This window comes from Perca flavescens, chromosome 18 (genome assembly GCF_004354835.1).
Source record: "Perca flavescens isolate YP-PL-M2 chromosome 18, PFLA_1.0, whole genome shotgun sequence".
NCBI lineage: Eukaryota > Metazoa > Chordata > Actinopteri > Perciformes > Percidae > Perca > Perca flavescens.
Window position 1 is genome coordinate 2714851 of NC_041348.1, and position 15444 is coordinate 2730294.

General features: G+C 42.9%; 1 protein-coding gene across 1 annotated transcript; it reads right to left on the minus strand.

The window, feature by feature from the left end:
- Positions 1-1396: 1396 nt before the first annotated feature.
- amd1 (adenosylmethionine decarboxylase 1) lies at positions 1397-14724 on the minus strand. The gene is made up of 9 exons (XM_028605234.1): positions 14428-14724; positions 10439-10525; positions 8543-8669; positions 8296-8398; positions 7555-7597; positions 6659-6803; positions 4960-5052; positions 4720-4875; positions 1397-4219 (listed from the first exon to the last, which is right to left on the minus strand). The coding sequence occupies exons 1-9, from the start codon at positions 14538-14540 to the stop codon at positions 4076-4078; spliced, it is 1011 nt and encodes a 336-aa protein (XP_028461035.1). The 5' UTR covers positions 14541-14724; the 3' UTR covers positions 1397-4075.
- Positions 14725-15444: the final 720 nt, after the last annotated feature.

Sequence of the window (15444 nt, forward strand, 5' to 3'; positions counted from 1 at the left end):
CCCTCCTTTGCAGCACTGTGGAGGATCTTATGCCTGACACACCCCTCCTGAAGGCTGTCGCCAAGCAACCTCCAGAGTTCTCAGCGGTTAGCTTTCTTTTCCATGTGTATCCTGGAGAACCCTGTCGCCAGGTGCATTTTGTTTGGCATCTTCCCCCAAACACATTTACCACAGGTCGGCCTCGAACCCTGGACCTTCTGCGTTGAGGAATAAACCTCTGCACAGCTGCATAGCTGTATACAGCGGGACAGGTTGGGTTTAGGAAACGATCCCCGGTCTCCTGGGTGAAAGTCCTGTGTTGTTTGACCCATCCATCCCCCCAACCAACCTCCTTACGCTGCTTTTTGGGCTTTCATACTTTTCCATACTATTTGTTGACCAAGAACAGATCTAAATTTTCTTTTTGTACCACAAGCCATAAATCAATCAGAATAAGCTAGTCGTGCAGCTGGTCTGACCATACCCAAGGGTGTATAGTGTATTGTAGTGTGTGATGTAAGAACTATTTGTTTGTATCATATGTCTGAGGTCCTGTCATAAAGTGTCTTGCGATTGTGCCGCAAACCCAACTGCCCCACGGGGACAATAAAGTTATCTACATCTACTACTACGTCATCTTTTCCATTGAGAAAAGTGCTGTGATCATGAAAGATGCTTCCCATTGAAATAAATTGTTTAAAAAAAAAAAAAATAAAAAAAAAAAAAAAAAAAAACATGCTGACCATCACAAATAAAAAAAAAAAAAAAAAATAAAAAAACATGTTTGTGTACACTAATCAATAATTAACATTACGTGACCATTTCACAAACTGCTGTGAGACTGGGTTGAATAATACGGTCAAAGAAATTTGACCGTCTCCGGATAAAATAAAGCATGTCACTAAACTTTACGTCTGGCCCTGTGATGGGGATTCTCATTTCCCAGTGTGGCCCTCAGTGAAAATGAGTGACACCCCTGGACTGTACTGTTTGTATGTTTTATGCGTTGAGGATCCTCTTAAATGACAAGCTTTGTTCCTGAATGCTCTGGCCTAAAAGCCTTCAAATAAACACAACAGTCGCACAGATAAGTATCTTTTATTGAAGCATCAAGCTCGTAGCACAGATATATTTAGCACATCTTGACCATCCAAAGAACAGCAAAAGAAAGAACTAGAACAGCAAAGTTTCTCCTTCAGTACATCCTGCAACTGCACCCTCTCTGACCCTGGGGGAAGCTTTCACTTTCTCTTCCTCTGGAGAGAAGATTCAGAGGAAGGGACAGTAAAAACTTAAACAAAAAAATAAAAATACATGATTTAGTCAGCTCTGAAAAAGGTCATCCCATAAAACGTCAGAACAAACTGGTTTCACAACAAAATAAATATTTGGACAAATTAAAAAAAAAAAAAAAAAAAAAAAAAAGGGGGGGAAAGAAAAAAATAAAGATTGGTCCGCAGCAAAAATACAAAATATTTTTGTATAAAATTCTATTACCATTCAACTGCAAAATGCATTGTGAGTTCACTGTGTATAAAAAAAAAAAAAAAAAAAAAAAAAAAAAAAAGCAATGATTCACACCAACAAGGTTAAAATGTACTTAATCTAAGAACAGTTTGTGTTAAAACTTCTTCAGTATTTCTGAACACTTTAAATGTGTGAGTTCATATAAAAAATTAATTTAAAGGAAAAAAAAAAAAAAAAAAAAAAAAAAAAAAAATCTATAGCCACCTATAGCAAGCATTGCAGATCACTTCATTTCTTTTGACTGCAAGTTGAGAATAGCTCATGTAAAAGCAGAGATTGGTCCTCAGGGAAAGAATGAAACCACTCCAAAAAGCTGTGATAGACAAAGCTAGGCGAGTAAACGTCACTGCTAGTTCTTACATCGACTAATCCCAACTTAATCTACTGGTCCAACTGGCTGAAGAAGAAAAAAAAAAAAAAAAAAAAGAAGAAGCTTGAAGTGACGTATGCACTGCTATAGGTGCAGATTGCACACATTTCAAAAGAAGTACTGCAACACGGGGCTGAAAGCAGGCTACGCCTCCCGCCGCGTCTTCTCCGCTTCTAAATTCAAACTGCGTTCTCTGGCAGGAGAAGCACCATGAACACCACGGAAACGCCACGGCAGGCCGACAAGGTTAAAAGTAGTAATAAGTTACAGATGCCCAACCTGCTTTCAGCACTTGTCCACAACTTGAAATATAAGATCAACACAAGTTAACCCGACCCCTAAGAGGAAGAAAAAAAAAAAAAAAAAAAGGAAGAGACAGCCCTACACTACACTGTCAAGCAACACGGCACTAGTAGTCACATGCACCAGTGTCACAGGATCCACCCCCCCTACCCCACAATGAACAAAAGGGCATTGATCCAAACAAAAAGAAAAAAAAAAAAAAAAAAAAAAAAAAACTGCTAGGGGAGTCACATTTTCGACCGATTCACTGCAAAAAACCGTCTGGGCACAATAAATTTAATAAAACGGCAGTTTATGCAGCGGTTACATGTGGAATGATCCGGGATCACCCTGGCATGCTCAGACTGGTGGGCCTCTATTGTGCACTTACAGATTTCTGTATGGGGCGGAAAGAGACAGAGGGAGGATGGATATTATGTGGGAAAAAGAAAAACGCTTTGCTGGGCAACTAAGCAAAAAGTGTCCGATTCATTATTTCCCATTCAGAGCGGGCGCGGCCAGGAGGGCCGGCTTTCGCCATGTCACGGTTTCTGGGGCCAGTGGACAGTCTGACTCTGGCAGGGGGAGACCTGCTAAGGGCCGGACAATGGCCGGTCGGCAGAGGGCATTGTGAGCTGGACGTGAGTGTGTATATATAGAGGACGGTGGGGGGGGGGTTGCTCTATCTACTGGAGTGGTACATTCAGCTCAAACCTGGTCCAGGCTTTTCTCTAGAGACGTGTACATTCGAAAAGACAGGGAACAGACAGCTGCTTTACACAGCCGGAGCTACATTCAGTTTGATCATTTTAACCACTTCATGCAAATATGGAAACTAGAGTGCTAAATGACTTGGGGGGAGGGGGCATGGGTTTAAGACCCAGAAGCTTCCTATAGATACAGCATGCTGTATATATAAAAAATAAAATAAAAAGCCAGGGTGAAACAAAGTGCACATGTTCAATGTCTTAAATGATTCATAGACATACATTTTCCAGACCCAACTTTAAAAAGGCTGTCTATTTTGGGGAAAACACACGGACTACCCAATTGTCGAGGTGGAGGAGCACAAATGAATGCTGATGGGAGCGAGCTTTGGAGCCCAGCAAAGTCAAACTTTTTCCGTTTTAGAGCGCTTTATGTTGACCAATAAGCTGCAAACCTTTATCCAATAGTGCAACGTTAAATAGCATCAAGTATTAAGTATAAGGAACTCAAACAGGACAATGCGACAACGATTAGAATGGCCGAAAAAGCGTTAAGGGACTTGTACATTCAATCAGACTTTAGACGAAAAGGTTGACCTTCGTTTCGTACCATGAGTAACCAATTTTTATTTTCGAAAGTGCACTCAAAAATTGGTAGCAATTCATAAATACCAAATGTTGGAATTTGACAGTAGATTAGGCAGAGCGGGGTCCGGTCAAATTTGAAATGGCGGAGTTGGGATGGTTAAGAGGCAGACTGGTCTGAGCATGTCAGGGCCCCGGCCTAGTGCGGGCGGAAGCCTTGTCTGTGGGGGATGAGGGGGGAGACCTGCAGGAAGGGAACGTTGTACTGGGCACAGGTGGACAGCCTCAAACCGAGCGAGTCTAATTCCTCTACATGCACTTCAAGATCACAGCAAGAGTGAGCTAGGATATCGAAACGGAGAAAAGAGCTTCCATGCAAGAGATCTAAGTCACGGGTACAACAATGCGAACAACTCAAACTGGAGGATAAGCTAGGGCTCGCCACCACGCCAGCACCGGGGGATTCTGAACGGCGACAGCAACAGCAGCAGGCGGCGGCGGGGGAGGAGGGGAAGAGGAGGGGGGAGGAAGAGGACAAGCTCTCTACGGGGGGGTGAAGCCGGCCACCGGGGGGGAGCCCTGGGCGGCCGCCTCTCTTTTTACGCCTCTTCTTCATCCTCAACCCTCAGCTCTGCTGGTTCTGCTGGCGGCTCTTGGCGTAGCTAGTGAAGACGAAATTGTAATCGTTGAATTGAGCCAACTGGCGGTCGAGGCGCTTGTAGCCCTCCATCGACTGGGCAGGAGTAAAGACACTGCGACATTTAGACTTCTACGGGTGGGGGGTGGGGCAAAGGCAAGGACAAAAAGAGAACTTACTCAGTGACAACTTCCATTTATTTGTTTTATCACAGGAAAGGTACATTTTAAAAAGAAAAGTCAAATCATACCTTCACTTAACTTATGAGGTTTCTTAGGTTGTGGTTAAAAATATTTGATTTTCTGCTTTGTCTATGTGAGCTACCTTAATACCAGCCATGTCATATACAACATTGTTTTCAAGCTATTTCTCCATTTGCTTGGTTTGTTATTGGTTTTATTTAATTTTAATCTTTTGTTATTTAGTTCTGTAAGCAGATAGTTGGATTTATTTTCTTTTCTGTAGGTGTCATGAAATGTTTTAATATGGTCCGATTTAATGTTGTTTTGGACCCCAGGAAGACTAGCTGGTCGTCTAGGTGTCAGCTAATGGGGATCCTTATAAATACAAAATAAATAAATACTTTAAAATCCCTCTGAATGAAAGCTAGCTTATATTAATAAAAACCATACCTGGTTGACAAAAAGCGTAGTCACAAATTTCCCTGGCTTGAACACGTCCACCACCTTACTGACCAGATCATCGTACGAGGTCTCGGAGAGGTTGGTTTCGAAGCTGACGTAGGAGAACTCGGGCTCCGGGGTGATGTGGATGGTCCAGTACGTTCCCTGGAGAAGACAACAAGCAGAGCAACATTCCAGAAATGTTTCAAGTGGCAGACGAGACCGATAAGAGAAAAGAGAGCCACTCACGTCAGTCTTCATTCCATTCATTGAGTATCCACAAGGGTTGAACATTGTGGCGTCGATCACAGAACCTGGTATCAGGTCACGAATTCCACTCATCTGCAACAAGAGACAGGAAATTGTCAACATGTAATCATTACGAGGTTTCTTCCTAAAAGGGAGTTTTTCCTCGCCACTGTCGCAATAGCCACTGCTAATGCTTGCTCTTGAGGGAATTACTGTAATTGTTGGGGCTTTGTAAATTATAGAGTGTGGTCTAGACCTACTCCATCTGTAAAGTGTCTCGAGATAACAGTTATGATTTGATACTATAAATAAAATTGAATTAACTAGCCATCAATCCAAATTCTTTAAAGCTTCCACGTGTGCTCATGTCAAAGGCTTGGGCCTGTGTAAGCACGTTGAAACCGGTTTGGTCCATAATGGAGAGGAAGTATAATGGGAGTGCAGTGGTGCCAGTAATGCAGTGTTTACACTTTGTCTCGGCTCTCTCAGCTCACCTCTTTTATCAGATTCAAATCCCAAATGTTGCTATATTGGCCTTGCAGTCTTGTTATATTGTTTGGGCTTTTACATGACAGCTATAGACAAGTACAAATCAGAAAACAGAGTGACTGAAAGAGGATGGGATAATGGACAACAACTTCGAGACTAGGCAAGAATGCAAAAAAAATAAATAAAAAACAATGTATTGCATGTATACATACATATTTTTTGTAAATCACGCATTGGAATGTTAAAAAAAAAAAAAAAAAAAAAAAAAAAAATAGTTCCATCGGGAATCTGTTTAGAATTAAATCATTGGCCTCTGAATCTAATCGTGAGGTACAAATCGATTCCCACCCCTAATCAACCGAAGGAAATGTCCAGGATGATGCCGAATATCAGGTTTGCACATTCACTTTGGCTCTCTGTGTGTTGCAGTTCTTAAAAAAAGGTCCAATGTGTGGGAAGGTCTCCCATCTAGCGCTGAGATTATATATCGCAATCAACGCCACGCAGTCCAAGGTATTATTTGGATGACGCCGGTCTCTTGATCTTTTCAATCTCCATTTTCTTGGCGAAGGAGAAGACTCCTGTTCCTGAAATTTGGATTTTGAATACGTGTGGTCTTCCATGTTTCCTTCTTCAAACTTGCCGGGGCCGTGAAGCTACGATACCCATTAGCATCACCTGAGAATGTATCATGTGACAGAGAAAACGCGAAAGGCAGAGCAGTATGTCCTGTATATCCCTTACCGGCTAATGGATTTCAAGATGGAGCATGAATATGGAGAGTCTAGCCCAGTCCATGTGAATGCAAATGTAAAATTTCAAGCCAAAAGGAATACTTGGAATTGATGGTGGTGGTAAATATTGATGAAAAAGGACACGTTTGTGAACGCAACACAACTAAACGAACAACTAAACACATTACGCTAAATGAACAACTAAACATGTTACACACGGGACCTTTAAAGCACCATGGAGATAGTCTCACATTGCCTGCCAGCTCTAACTGCCATACAACATCTCGTCAGAAGGTGTCCTCAATTTACATACAAGCAAACTGGTTTAGCCTCTCACACTAAACCGAAACTGGAAATCGATCCAACTCTCATGTCTAACCACTAGCCTAACCAACTTAATCCCATCACAATGGAGAGCTGTGTGTGCCGATGCCTGTTGAAACAAAACACATACAAAATGGTAAGAGTCTACTTACACGAGTGACATCACTTGCAGAAACACCATCTTTCATATAGAACTGGTCCATAATGGCTGGATCGAGGTCACTCATCAGAACTTCCAGCGTCTGATCCGCATGCTTGTTCTGCCAGTACTCTGGTAAGTCCAGGGTAAACAGGTACCTGTCGGAGGTCATTGATTAAAATAACTGAGTAGAAAGAACTAGGACATGAGAGTAGGGGTGTGACGAGACACTAGGTTGGGTTCACAATAAGAACACTATTTTAAAAGAAAATTTCATTTAAGAAATATGACTGGAAAAATAGTCTTTCCTCAGAGAACCGTGGTTATAATGTCACTAAGTGTTGCATTGCAGCAGTAAGCAATTTTAGGACAAGGGGAGAACATTTCGCTTTGTTTAATATTAAAAGTAAAGTTAGGTTGTGATTTCAGCTTCTGACTCATTAAAAAAAAAAATAATAAAAGGATCTGCGCGAGTCAGCGCCACACGGAACTGAAAAAAAAGAAGTCATGCAACAATATCATGCTGTGGCTGAAATACTGCCACACAAGAGACAAGGCGTGACAGCATTGCCGCGATTGTTTACCTTGCGAGTCTGTGAGTGGGTGTCACCGCAACAACCGTGCAGGAGGCAGTCAGAAACGTTACTGGTGTGTAGTTGCAACCTGGTCTCATGCAGTTCGTGAAATGGTCACATTATTTTAATTCATTGAGTTGTGTACAGGTCACGATTGTCTTGTTTATTACGGGTACAGGTCACGATTTTTGGACGTGAACGCTTCACGAACTGCCATGACACTGGGCTGCTCTGGGGGACGCAACAATGGGGAAATGATACGCCACACACCGGCCATGACAAGGGGACGGTTGTGGTTAGAGATAGACAGACACACACAGAGACACACACTTACCAGCAGTCAGAGTTCAAACGTCCCATACAGTAGGCTGCACCATCTGGAAGATGCAAAAAGAAGGTTAGTTGAAGGTTTAGTTTTATAGTTACTGTTCACCTTGTCTGGCATTGCCATACCTTCCTCCACAGCGCTGCAGAGGAAGGTCTGGCTAGTCCACACAGCATTTCAGGATGGGAGAAAAACATGCTCTGGTTTATTGCCATTTCTTTAAACCAATCACAATCGTCTTGGGGCGGCGCTAAACGCCGGACGGAGCCACTGTGCCTCTGCTAAATAGTCTCAGGAAGGAACTTGTTTTGGTGGAACATGTGTACGTTCAAAAGTAGTTTTAGTTGTGCAACAGAAAACTCAGATTGGACAGATAGTCTAGCTGGATGTCTGGATTTACCCTGCAGAGATCTGAGGAGCAGTTAACCATAGTCCTCACAAATCCACCGGAGGTTAGAACGCCAACACAAAAAGAAGAGGAAGTGGACGGACATCTGGCCGAAAAGAGGGACATCCGGCGGAATATCCGGAGTAATCCTAGACGGGGAAAGTCGTGGCTATAGACTACCATTCACCTGACAGAATCTCAAATATGGAATTGCATGCATCGTCTATTGGATTTGTAGAACACAAGTTAACGTTGCCAGCCTTCCTAGTCACACAGCAGACAGACATTCTGGAAAAAAAATGCTTTTTCAGAGCATTTTGTAAAAAAGGAGGACAGTGCGAAGCTTCTGTAAAGTTACGCACTTGGGAAAATCTGGCTGAGGAAGTCCACTTCCTCCTGGAAGTTTCGATGAGGGAACTCTTGATGGGTTGGCTTCATAAAGTTCTTGCGGGAGTAGAAGAAATTCTGCAAAAAAAAGAACCCACAGAAAAATGTGAGAGAGGAACAGCCATGGACATCTGGTAATAGCTACAGACATTTCTTTGTTTAAAATTTATTTCAGTCCCTGATGAGGTTTTTCCATATATTCAAATGCTGCATGCGTCCTACCTCGATGGCATCGAAGCCGCAGTACTCCCTGGCGAGTTCCAGCAGAGGCACCAGTGCTTGCAGTAAGAGGGTGGTTCCGCATGTCTTCAAAATGAAACGTCTCTTGGAGACAAACATGCTACTCTCACTGCGGAAAGCAAAGAAGTACAAGTGAGTGCTCACACCGCTCACACAGTGTACTCCTTCCACTCATGCACTGCTTTAGTCCCTGTGGGTCCACTGAGCTTACATAATCGGTCTAATCTCAGAGGGGCACAAATATATTTGGAGCCGGGGTGCGAAATAGCACCTGCCAAGCGCCAAATGCACGTGTCCCGTTTGGAGAGTAGATCTCGGAAGGCTATCAGTCACACTGGCAGCTGAATGTTTGTACCAAAAAAAATAAATAAAGTCTCTCTATGACCATCCTCTGCTGTAGAGTTTGACACAAACGCACGCAAAATATATAGCTATTAAGAAATAGAAAACTTGAAATTTACCAGCCTGTCTCGCATCTCCGTGGTTGAACCAGCTGCAGCTAAAGTCGGAATTTACTTTATTCTTTCAATTTGAGTTGCAGGAATAATAAATCCCGACAGCCAATCTCAGGGAAACGCTGTAGAGGGTTACCCTGGAAATCCAGCGGCCCCCCGAGAGCACAATTTGAAATTTGCTCAGCGACTCACTGGAATGGAGTAATGACGACAGTTCTACCAGTTAGCTCCGCTGGTAGTTAAGCGTACAGGGCTCTGGATATGGTTGTAGGGTTATCCAATTGTGTGCAGTGAGATTTTCAAATGCATGTTTGGTTCTGCCACTCAAGTTGGGCCATTTTCATTACTCAATGCCAGACCCTTAATCTTTCGGATTTGGGTCTGGATTTACAGGCTAGTAGAGGTTTACCAAACCTTCAAATTTACTTTTGTTTGATCCTTTTTTTTGGGGCAGGGAAGCTGAGATACGAAAGGGGAGAAAGAGGGGGACATTTGCCATGGGGTTTGACCTTTTTTTCCCCCTCTTCCTGCGCAGCTACATTTGTCAAGCATGGTGCCAACATTTCCAAGATTAGAAGTTAAATCCCCACTTACAGCACACATTAAACATGTATGTACTTGTGGAATGCCTGAATTCCACATATTAACAGGGAATGGACATATCACTTTATGTCAGCAGGAGGAGCTAATAAAAGAATAAAAAAAAAGAAAAAGTGTGCCCAATGGGATGGCTGCTGCTGGATCAAAGCAATGTCATAGAAAGAACAAGTAGATGTGCATACCAGAAAGCACCAGCTAAAAGGATTTTAATGATCTTTCTCAGACCTCCAATAAGACAGAGTCGCCATCTTAAATACCCAGAGCGCATCAGGAATGTGTCGTACAACATCTGTCAAAATATTAGTGGGAACATACATTATATCATGCATGTTTATTGCATACATGATTGCAAACGCAAAGCTAAAACCTTTGTTGACACCATGTCACCATGGTTCTGGGTCATTCGGAGCATACGGCTTGCAGTCCGTATTAGACTCGACATGCAGCTGCAGTTGTTTGGACTGTGAAAGAGTGAAATCACTTCCAGGTTGCCATGACAACTTGTTTCATCTGCCATCTGCCAGAGATGGCACAGTCGATTCTTTTACATTAGTACAGCAGAAGGCATCTTTTTTCCTGTCTGGTAATGGTGGCCACAGACTGAGCCTGTGAACCTTTCAGATAGTGTTGAGGCAGGGTTTCCTCATTACATCCCTCTTGGATAGAATTCATCCAATCAAAGCTATGCAGCATGTTACGTGTGTCCAGAAGGAGCCTGTGCTCTCCGTGGCAAGCAGCTTACAGGTGACCGCTGTCTAATCCTGTCTGCCATCTAAAATCAGTAGGAAAACCGGGGAGAGAGACTGCAAGTAAAGACACTCACCTGAGTATATAAGCTTCCTGCTTGTCAGACTTTGTCACACTTATGATCAAACAATGCACATTCTCCAGAAGTTTGTCCCACTCAAACCTAAAATGAGAAATGAAAAGCAACAATTAGCCCTTTGACATTCGTTTAGGGCTGCTCGATTATGGGTGAAAAAAAAATGAGTCACGATTCATTTGGCCAATATCCCGATTATTTAAACACAATTACTGGGTGAAAAAGTTAAACACCTTGAACTGAAATTTCCCTAGATACTTCTCATTTGAACATATTTCACTTGCATGTCCAGTAGGAAGCACAGCCTGGGGAGACTCTGGGAACTGCTCTAAGTGATGTTTGGGTGATGTCACTTCTTGATGTTCAAAGTATTATCAAACAAAACGGAGGCTAGCTCGCCCCTCCCCACCTCCCTTCCGTGCACTAACACCCACCCCCAAATCCTTCTTGTCAGTTATTGGCTGGAACACTTATGTTTGGTGGTGCAGGTTTGCGCGGTTTGTTTTCGTTGCCTGGTTGTCTACAGTGTGTTCAGTGGACAGGCAGCTAGCGGATAGTGAGGAGAGGTTTGCTGTATGTGATAAAAAAAAAAGTTGTAGCCTAAAAAAAAAAAAAAAAAAAAAAAAGACATTGCTTAGAGCACCTTTAAATTTATAGAAATATAGTTAAGCTTTAAACTGACATTTGGATATTTGACTTGGCAACAAAACGCTTGGTGCAAACCTAGTGTTTGGCATGTCGGTGGGTTAGTGTCCAGATCACACCATCTACCCTTTCTTCCTGCTGATTCCTCACATCTGTATCCACTTGTCTTAAGAGCTAAGCTTTTCGGGTCAGCAGCTTATAACAACTTAAGTTACGGGTTATTTCCATTGTTGGTAGTGCATCCCACCACAGCAGCTTTTATGCATATTTTTGTTTGCTAGCAGATGGAATTGACAATGAGGCATCTTATGCAATTCAAGTCAACGGAGAGCGGAGAGTGGTTTTCCCCCCAGACGGCGTGGCTTTCCGGGTAGGACGCGGGGAGCTCAGGTATGACTTATCCAGAATGTTAGGAATCATTTCCCCCCCCTCCTTGATTAGAAAGCCGTTTCAACATGCTGGACGCCCGGCTTCATACCAGAAGGATGTTACTGGAGACCAGGGTCAGCTCCCGTTTCAGTGTGAAATGTACACCAGGCTATTTCTGGTCGCTCAGCAGGATCAGATTTTCCTCAAAGGAGGAAGAGCGGTCTCTAGGAAAGGACCATTTAAAAAAAAATAAAAATAAAAATAAAAAGCTTTCATCCATACCCAAAAGACAGGGATCTGTGGCTTACCAACATGACATTTATGGAAGTTTGGCTACTTTTGTTGATGTTTTCCATTTGAAGATGTCATGACTAACATTTAGCTGCAGAGCCATGGGGACAGTGACGGGAACACATTTTGAAGCGTGTAATGGGAGATCATTACCGGGCCTTCCGGAGTAGTTTCTTGACAATCACTAGAAGCAGACTAATCTGCTGCAGAGCCCTGACGAAGGACAGCAGAGGTAACGTAAGCGAGCTGCACATTTTTTGAATCAGATAACCCTTGTGGACTTATTTGGACATTGGCTGACATCCAGCGAGCCTGATCCACTGACCGTGTCCCTCCGAGCTTTTAATCTGCCCTCTGGCTGTAAATTAATGCCAGTCCTCTTTTTTTCCCAGCCACAAACAGCGCAAGCAGATTTAGCCTTGAACCTTGCCACAGGTTTGACATTAAGCCAACCACTGGACCGGTATACTGAATTTTACTACTAGGTGTTGTACTCAACACAGTAGCCTTAAGCACATGAACACCCACTGTTAGGATTGGCTCGTGGGTTACAGGGATGCCCTTCCGTAGAGAAAACAAACAAACAAAAAAAGAAACCGATATGGAGTAGTATATTCAATAAATTTACTGTTTATCAGTCCACAAATGGAGACAAAAATTAGATAGCTAGTGCATTGATTCTCAAGGGTTACGTGCACCCCCAGGGGGTTCTTCTGCAGTTGCCAGGGGGTACGTGGAAAGACTGGAGAGAGTAGCTCAACCACACACAGACACACACACTTAACAGTTCAAATGATTAGCTAAAAGTAATGGAGAAACCGTTAAATAGTTAGCTAAAAAGTGCTGTAATGTCAATGGACACTGTTGAAACATTCCGCTTCACCCCAGGTAGTAGTACGACTGCAGAACAAACCAAGCTTAATATTGACAGTTTGACTAAACGAAAGAATCAACAATATCCACTTTTCTGTAATGAATAGTGTCATACATTTGGAATCAATAATGGGGTATGAGAGTTCTTTAGACAAGGCTGTGGGGGTACGTCAGACCAAAAAAGGTTGGGAAGCAGTGAGCTAGCACACCCTATCATCCTTGTGTCTCACTCCAACGCTGGGGGGGGATTGTGCTGGGAGGAAAGCAAATGGCAGCTCCAAAGAGCCAGACCTCCAGTTAGTGCTGTAGCAACTTGAATTCAGCCAGGCAGACCCCAGAGCGGGGGGGACGACGACGACAGTGGGCTGCCCACTTTGTTGTTGTAGACTTTGTTCTACTTAGCACAAGCACCTCATTGTTTGAGGCACAGTAACAAATTGATTGGGTTGAGCTGAATAAAAGAACAGCCCGTTTCGCCATTCACCTTCATTTCTCTGAATGTCCTACCAACCCAGACATAGCCTATTCTTTGAATGCAGCCAAGTGCCTCTAAGCAAATCACTGTAGGGGAGACCCTCTAACCAATCAGAGGGAAGGGAGGAGGAGGACTACATGGCTGGGAACGTGACCAGAACATGGACTACATGCCATTTCCGCCGAGCGTGGTCTCGGGGCTGCCGTGCAGTGGGTAACCGTGTGCGGAGAGAACCCTTAACCGAAAAGCATCACCTTCCACCTTCAGTCAAGGGGTCTCAACCCACAACACCCACTGGCGACTTAGTGTCTCTCTAATTATAGTGTTGTAAAATGTCGAGCAACCACTCGTCTCTTTATAATACATATACTATCTGGTTGACGAGAATCTAAACGTGTCCGTGTCGGCAGCCGAGCTGCAACCGAGGCAACACGCGGTGACGACGGGCCACATGCTTGACATCTTCAGGGACCACCCCCCCCCTCGTTGTTGAATGACGCAGAAAAAAAAAATAACCTCCCTATTTACAGCACAACAAACACACAACGCAATTTAATCAATAACCGGTGGGCTTCGTAACACGGTAGCTTGGTTTAGCTAGCACTGGGATGTGATTTAATCAACGACGTCCCAACACCAATGCGGGGGCAATAAAACGCGTGTGCACCGATATAGGGATAAAAATGATCCAGACCGCCTAATGTTGGCACCAAAGCAAGCTAACACATAACACTAATTAAAGTAAAGCCTTCAAATTCAAACGCTACCGTGTTACGAATAAGAAAAACAGTAGAAGACTGCTGAATAACGTCATATTTTCTCCGAGGAACTAGCTAGAGTCAGCTAACAGTTAGCTATAAACGGGTTGCCAACATGCTTTTTAAGATACAGAGAAAGTTATAGGTTTGAACATTCACGTCGTATCATTGATATATCGCTCTCCATAACAGATGAGGGATCATGCCAATATTGCATTTATAATATAACGTTATTTGCTCGGTAAAGAATGAATGACTCAGCTTGGAAGTACCACTATTAAAAGGGGGAGGTGGCCATTTTCGAGTGACGGTGTTAGTTAGCTAGTCCATGGTAGTGAGCTCTGTTGTCAGACTTTTAGCTCCCTTCCCTAGCTAGCAAACTGAGGCTGAACTAATGAATACAGAGAAGAGAGTACCTCTGGAAAACAAATTCCATTCACACACATTTGCATCCCGTTAAATTGGTTACATGTCACAAACGAACTGCGGGAATAACGCCAAGCATGTGCCCTGCGTTTTAGTCCACGTTTCCTTTTGCTGCTAAGGGGCTGACACCGGAGACGTTAAAAGACACAAACCTCGGGATGGTACGGAGGTCCCCGGTTCCTTTGGTTTCATCCTGTCGAGAGAACCACACCTCCAACAGCTTCTCGGTCCCCTCGAAGAAATGTGCACCGTTATCTTCCATCATGAGACAACAGACACCCAGCAACAAATATTAAACTTCGGTTGTAATGTTTACAACTTGATTAATCCTTCTTAGATCGGTTATAATTTATTGAGGTACAGTCCTTTAAGCAATCCAGGTGGTGATTTTCTTGAATTACCGTCTTCCCTTTTGCAGAGAATACCGTTAGCGACTGCTAGCTAATATCGCCGGCCATACTGTGCAGAGCACTGAATGGAGACGGCGCAGTGAATTTATGTGCGAGCCATACTTACGTCAGTCTTACTATAAGCCAATCAGGTCGCAGGGCTCTGGCTTGTGATATGTGATTGGTTCAGGGCCCGATCACTCATTGAAAAAACAGAGGTTTTCTCCAGTGACGTCCGGAGCCATACTCTGTACAAACAAACACATTAGATTACAGTACAGACTACAATACATTTTAGAAGGATATTATGATTATAAACCAGTAAGTGATGTTCATGTAAGTCACTATTTAAAAACGTGGGAGTATTTTACCTATGTATCGCATAAAAACTATATTTTTAGAGCTCCAATATGCTTAGGTAAATTTCTATGTAAACAAATACTTCTACGTTTTGGTTGTGTACATATGAATTACATTTTCATATTTTATTCCTGAAACGTACCATTGTACGGTCGTAATGTATGTATTAATAATGTATAAATTTATTGTTTGTACTCCATGTTGACATTAACAAAAACACAATTTTCACTTCGAATTGTATGTGAAAAAAATATTAGCCTATATAGAATAGAAATATCTGTTATAAAATGAGCATGTTAGGCCCATTGCAGTTGAAGAAAACATATAACGATCATTTGCTTTTTATCAACATTATCATTGCAAATACACACGTTTATATAAGTAACTCCATTTAGCAACCAAATAAAAACCCATATGTGT

Bases quoted from the DNA above. Each gene is read 5' to 3' on its own strand.
- amd1 (XM_028605234.1), bottom strand. From the start codon at position 14,540: ATGATGGAAGATAACGGTGCACATTTCTTCGAGGGGACCGAGAAGCTG. The intron at 10,526-14,427 runs GTTTGTGTCTTT...TTCTCATTTTAG, and splicing joins GACCTCCGTACCATCCCGAG to GTTTGAGTGGGACAAACTTC. The intron at 6,804-7,554 runs GTAAGTGTGTGT...GACCTCCGACAG, and splicing joins CGTTTGAACTCTGACTGCTG to GTACCTGTTTACCCTGGACT.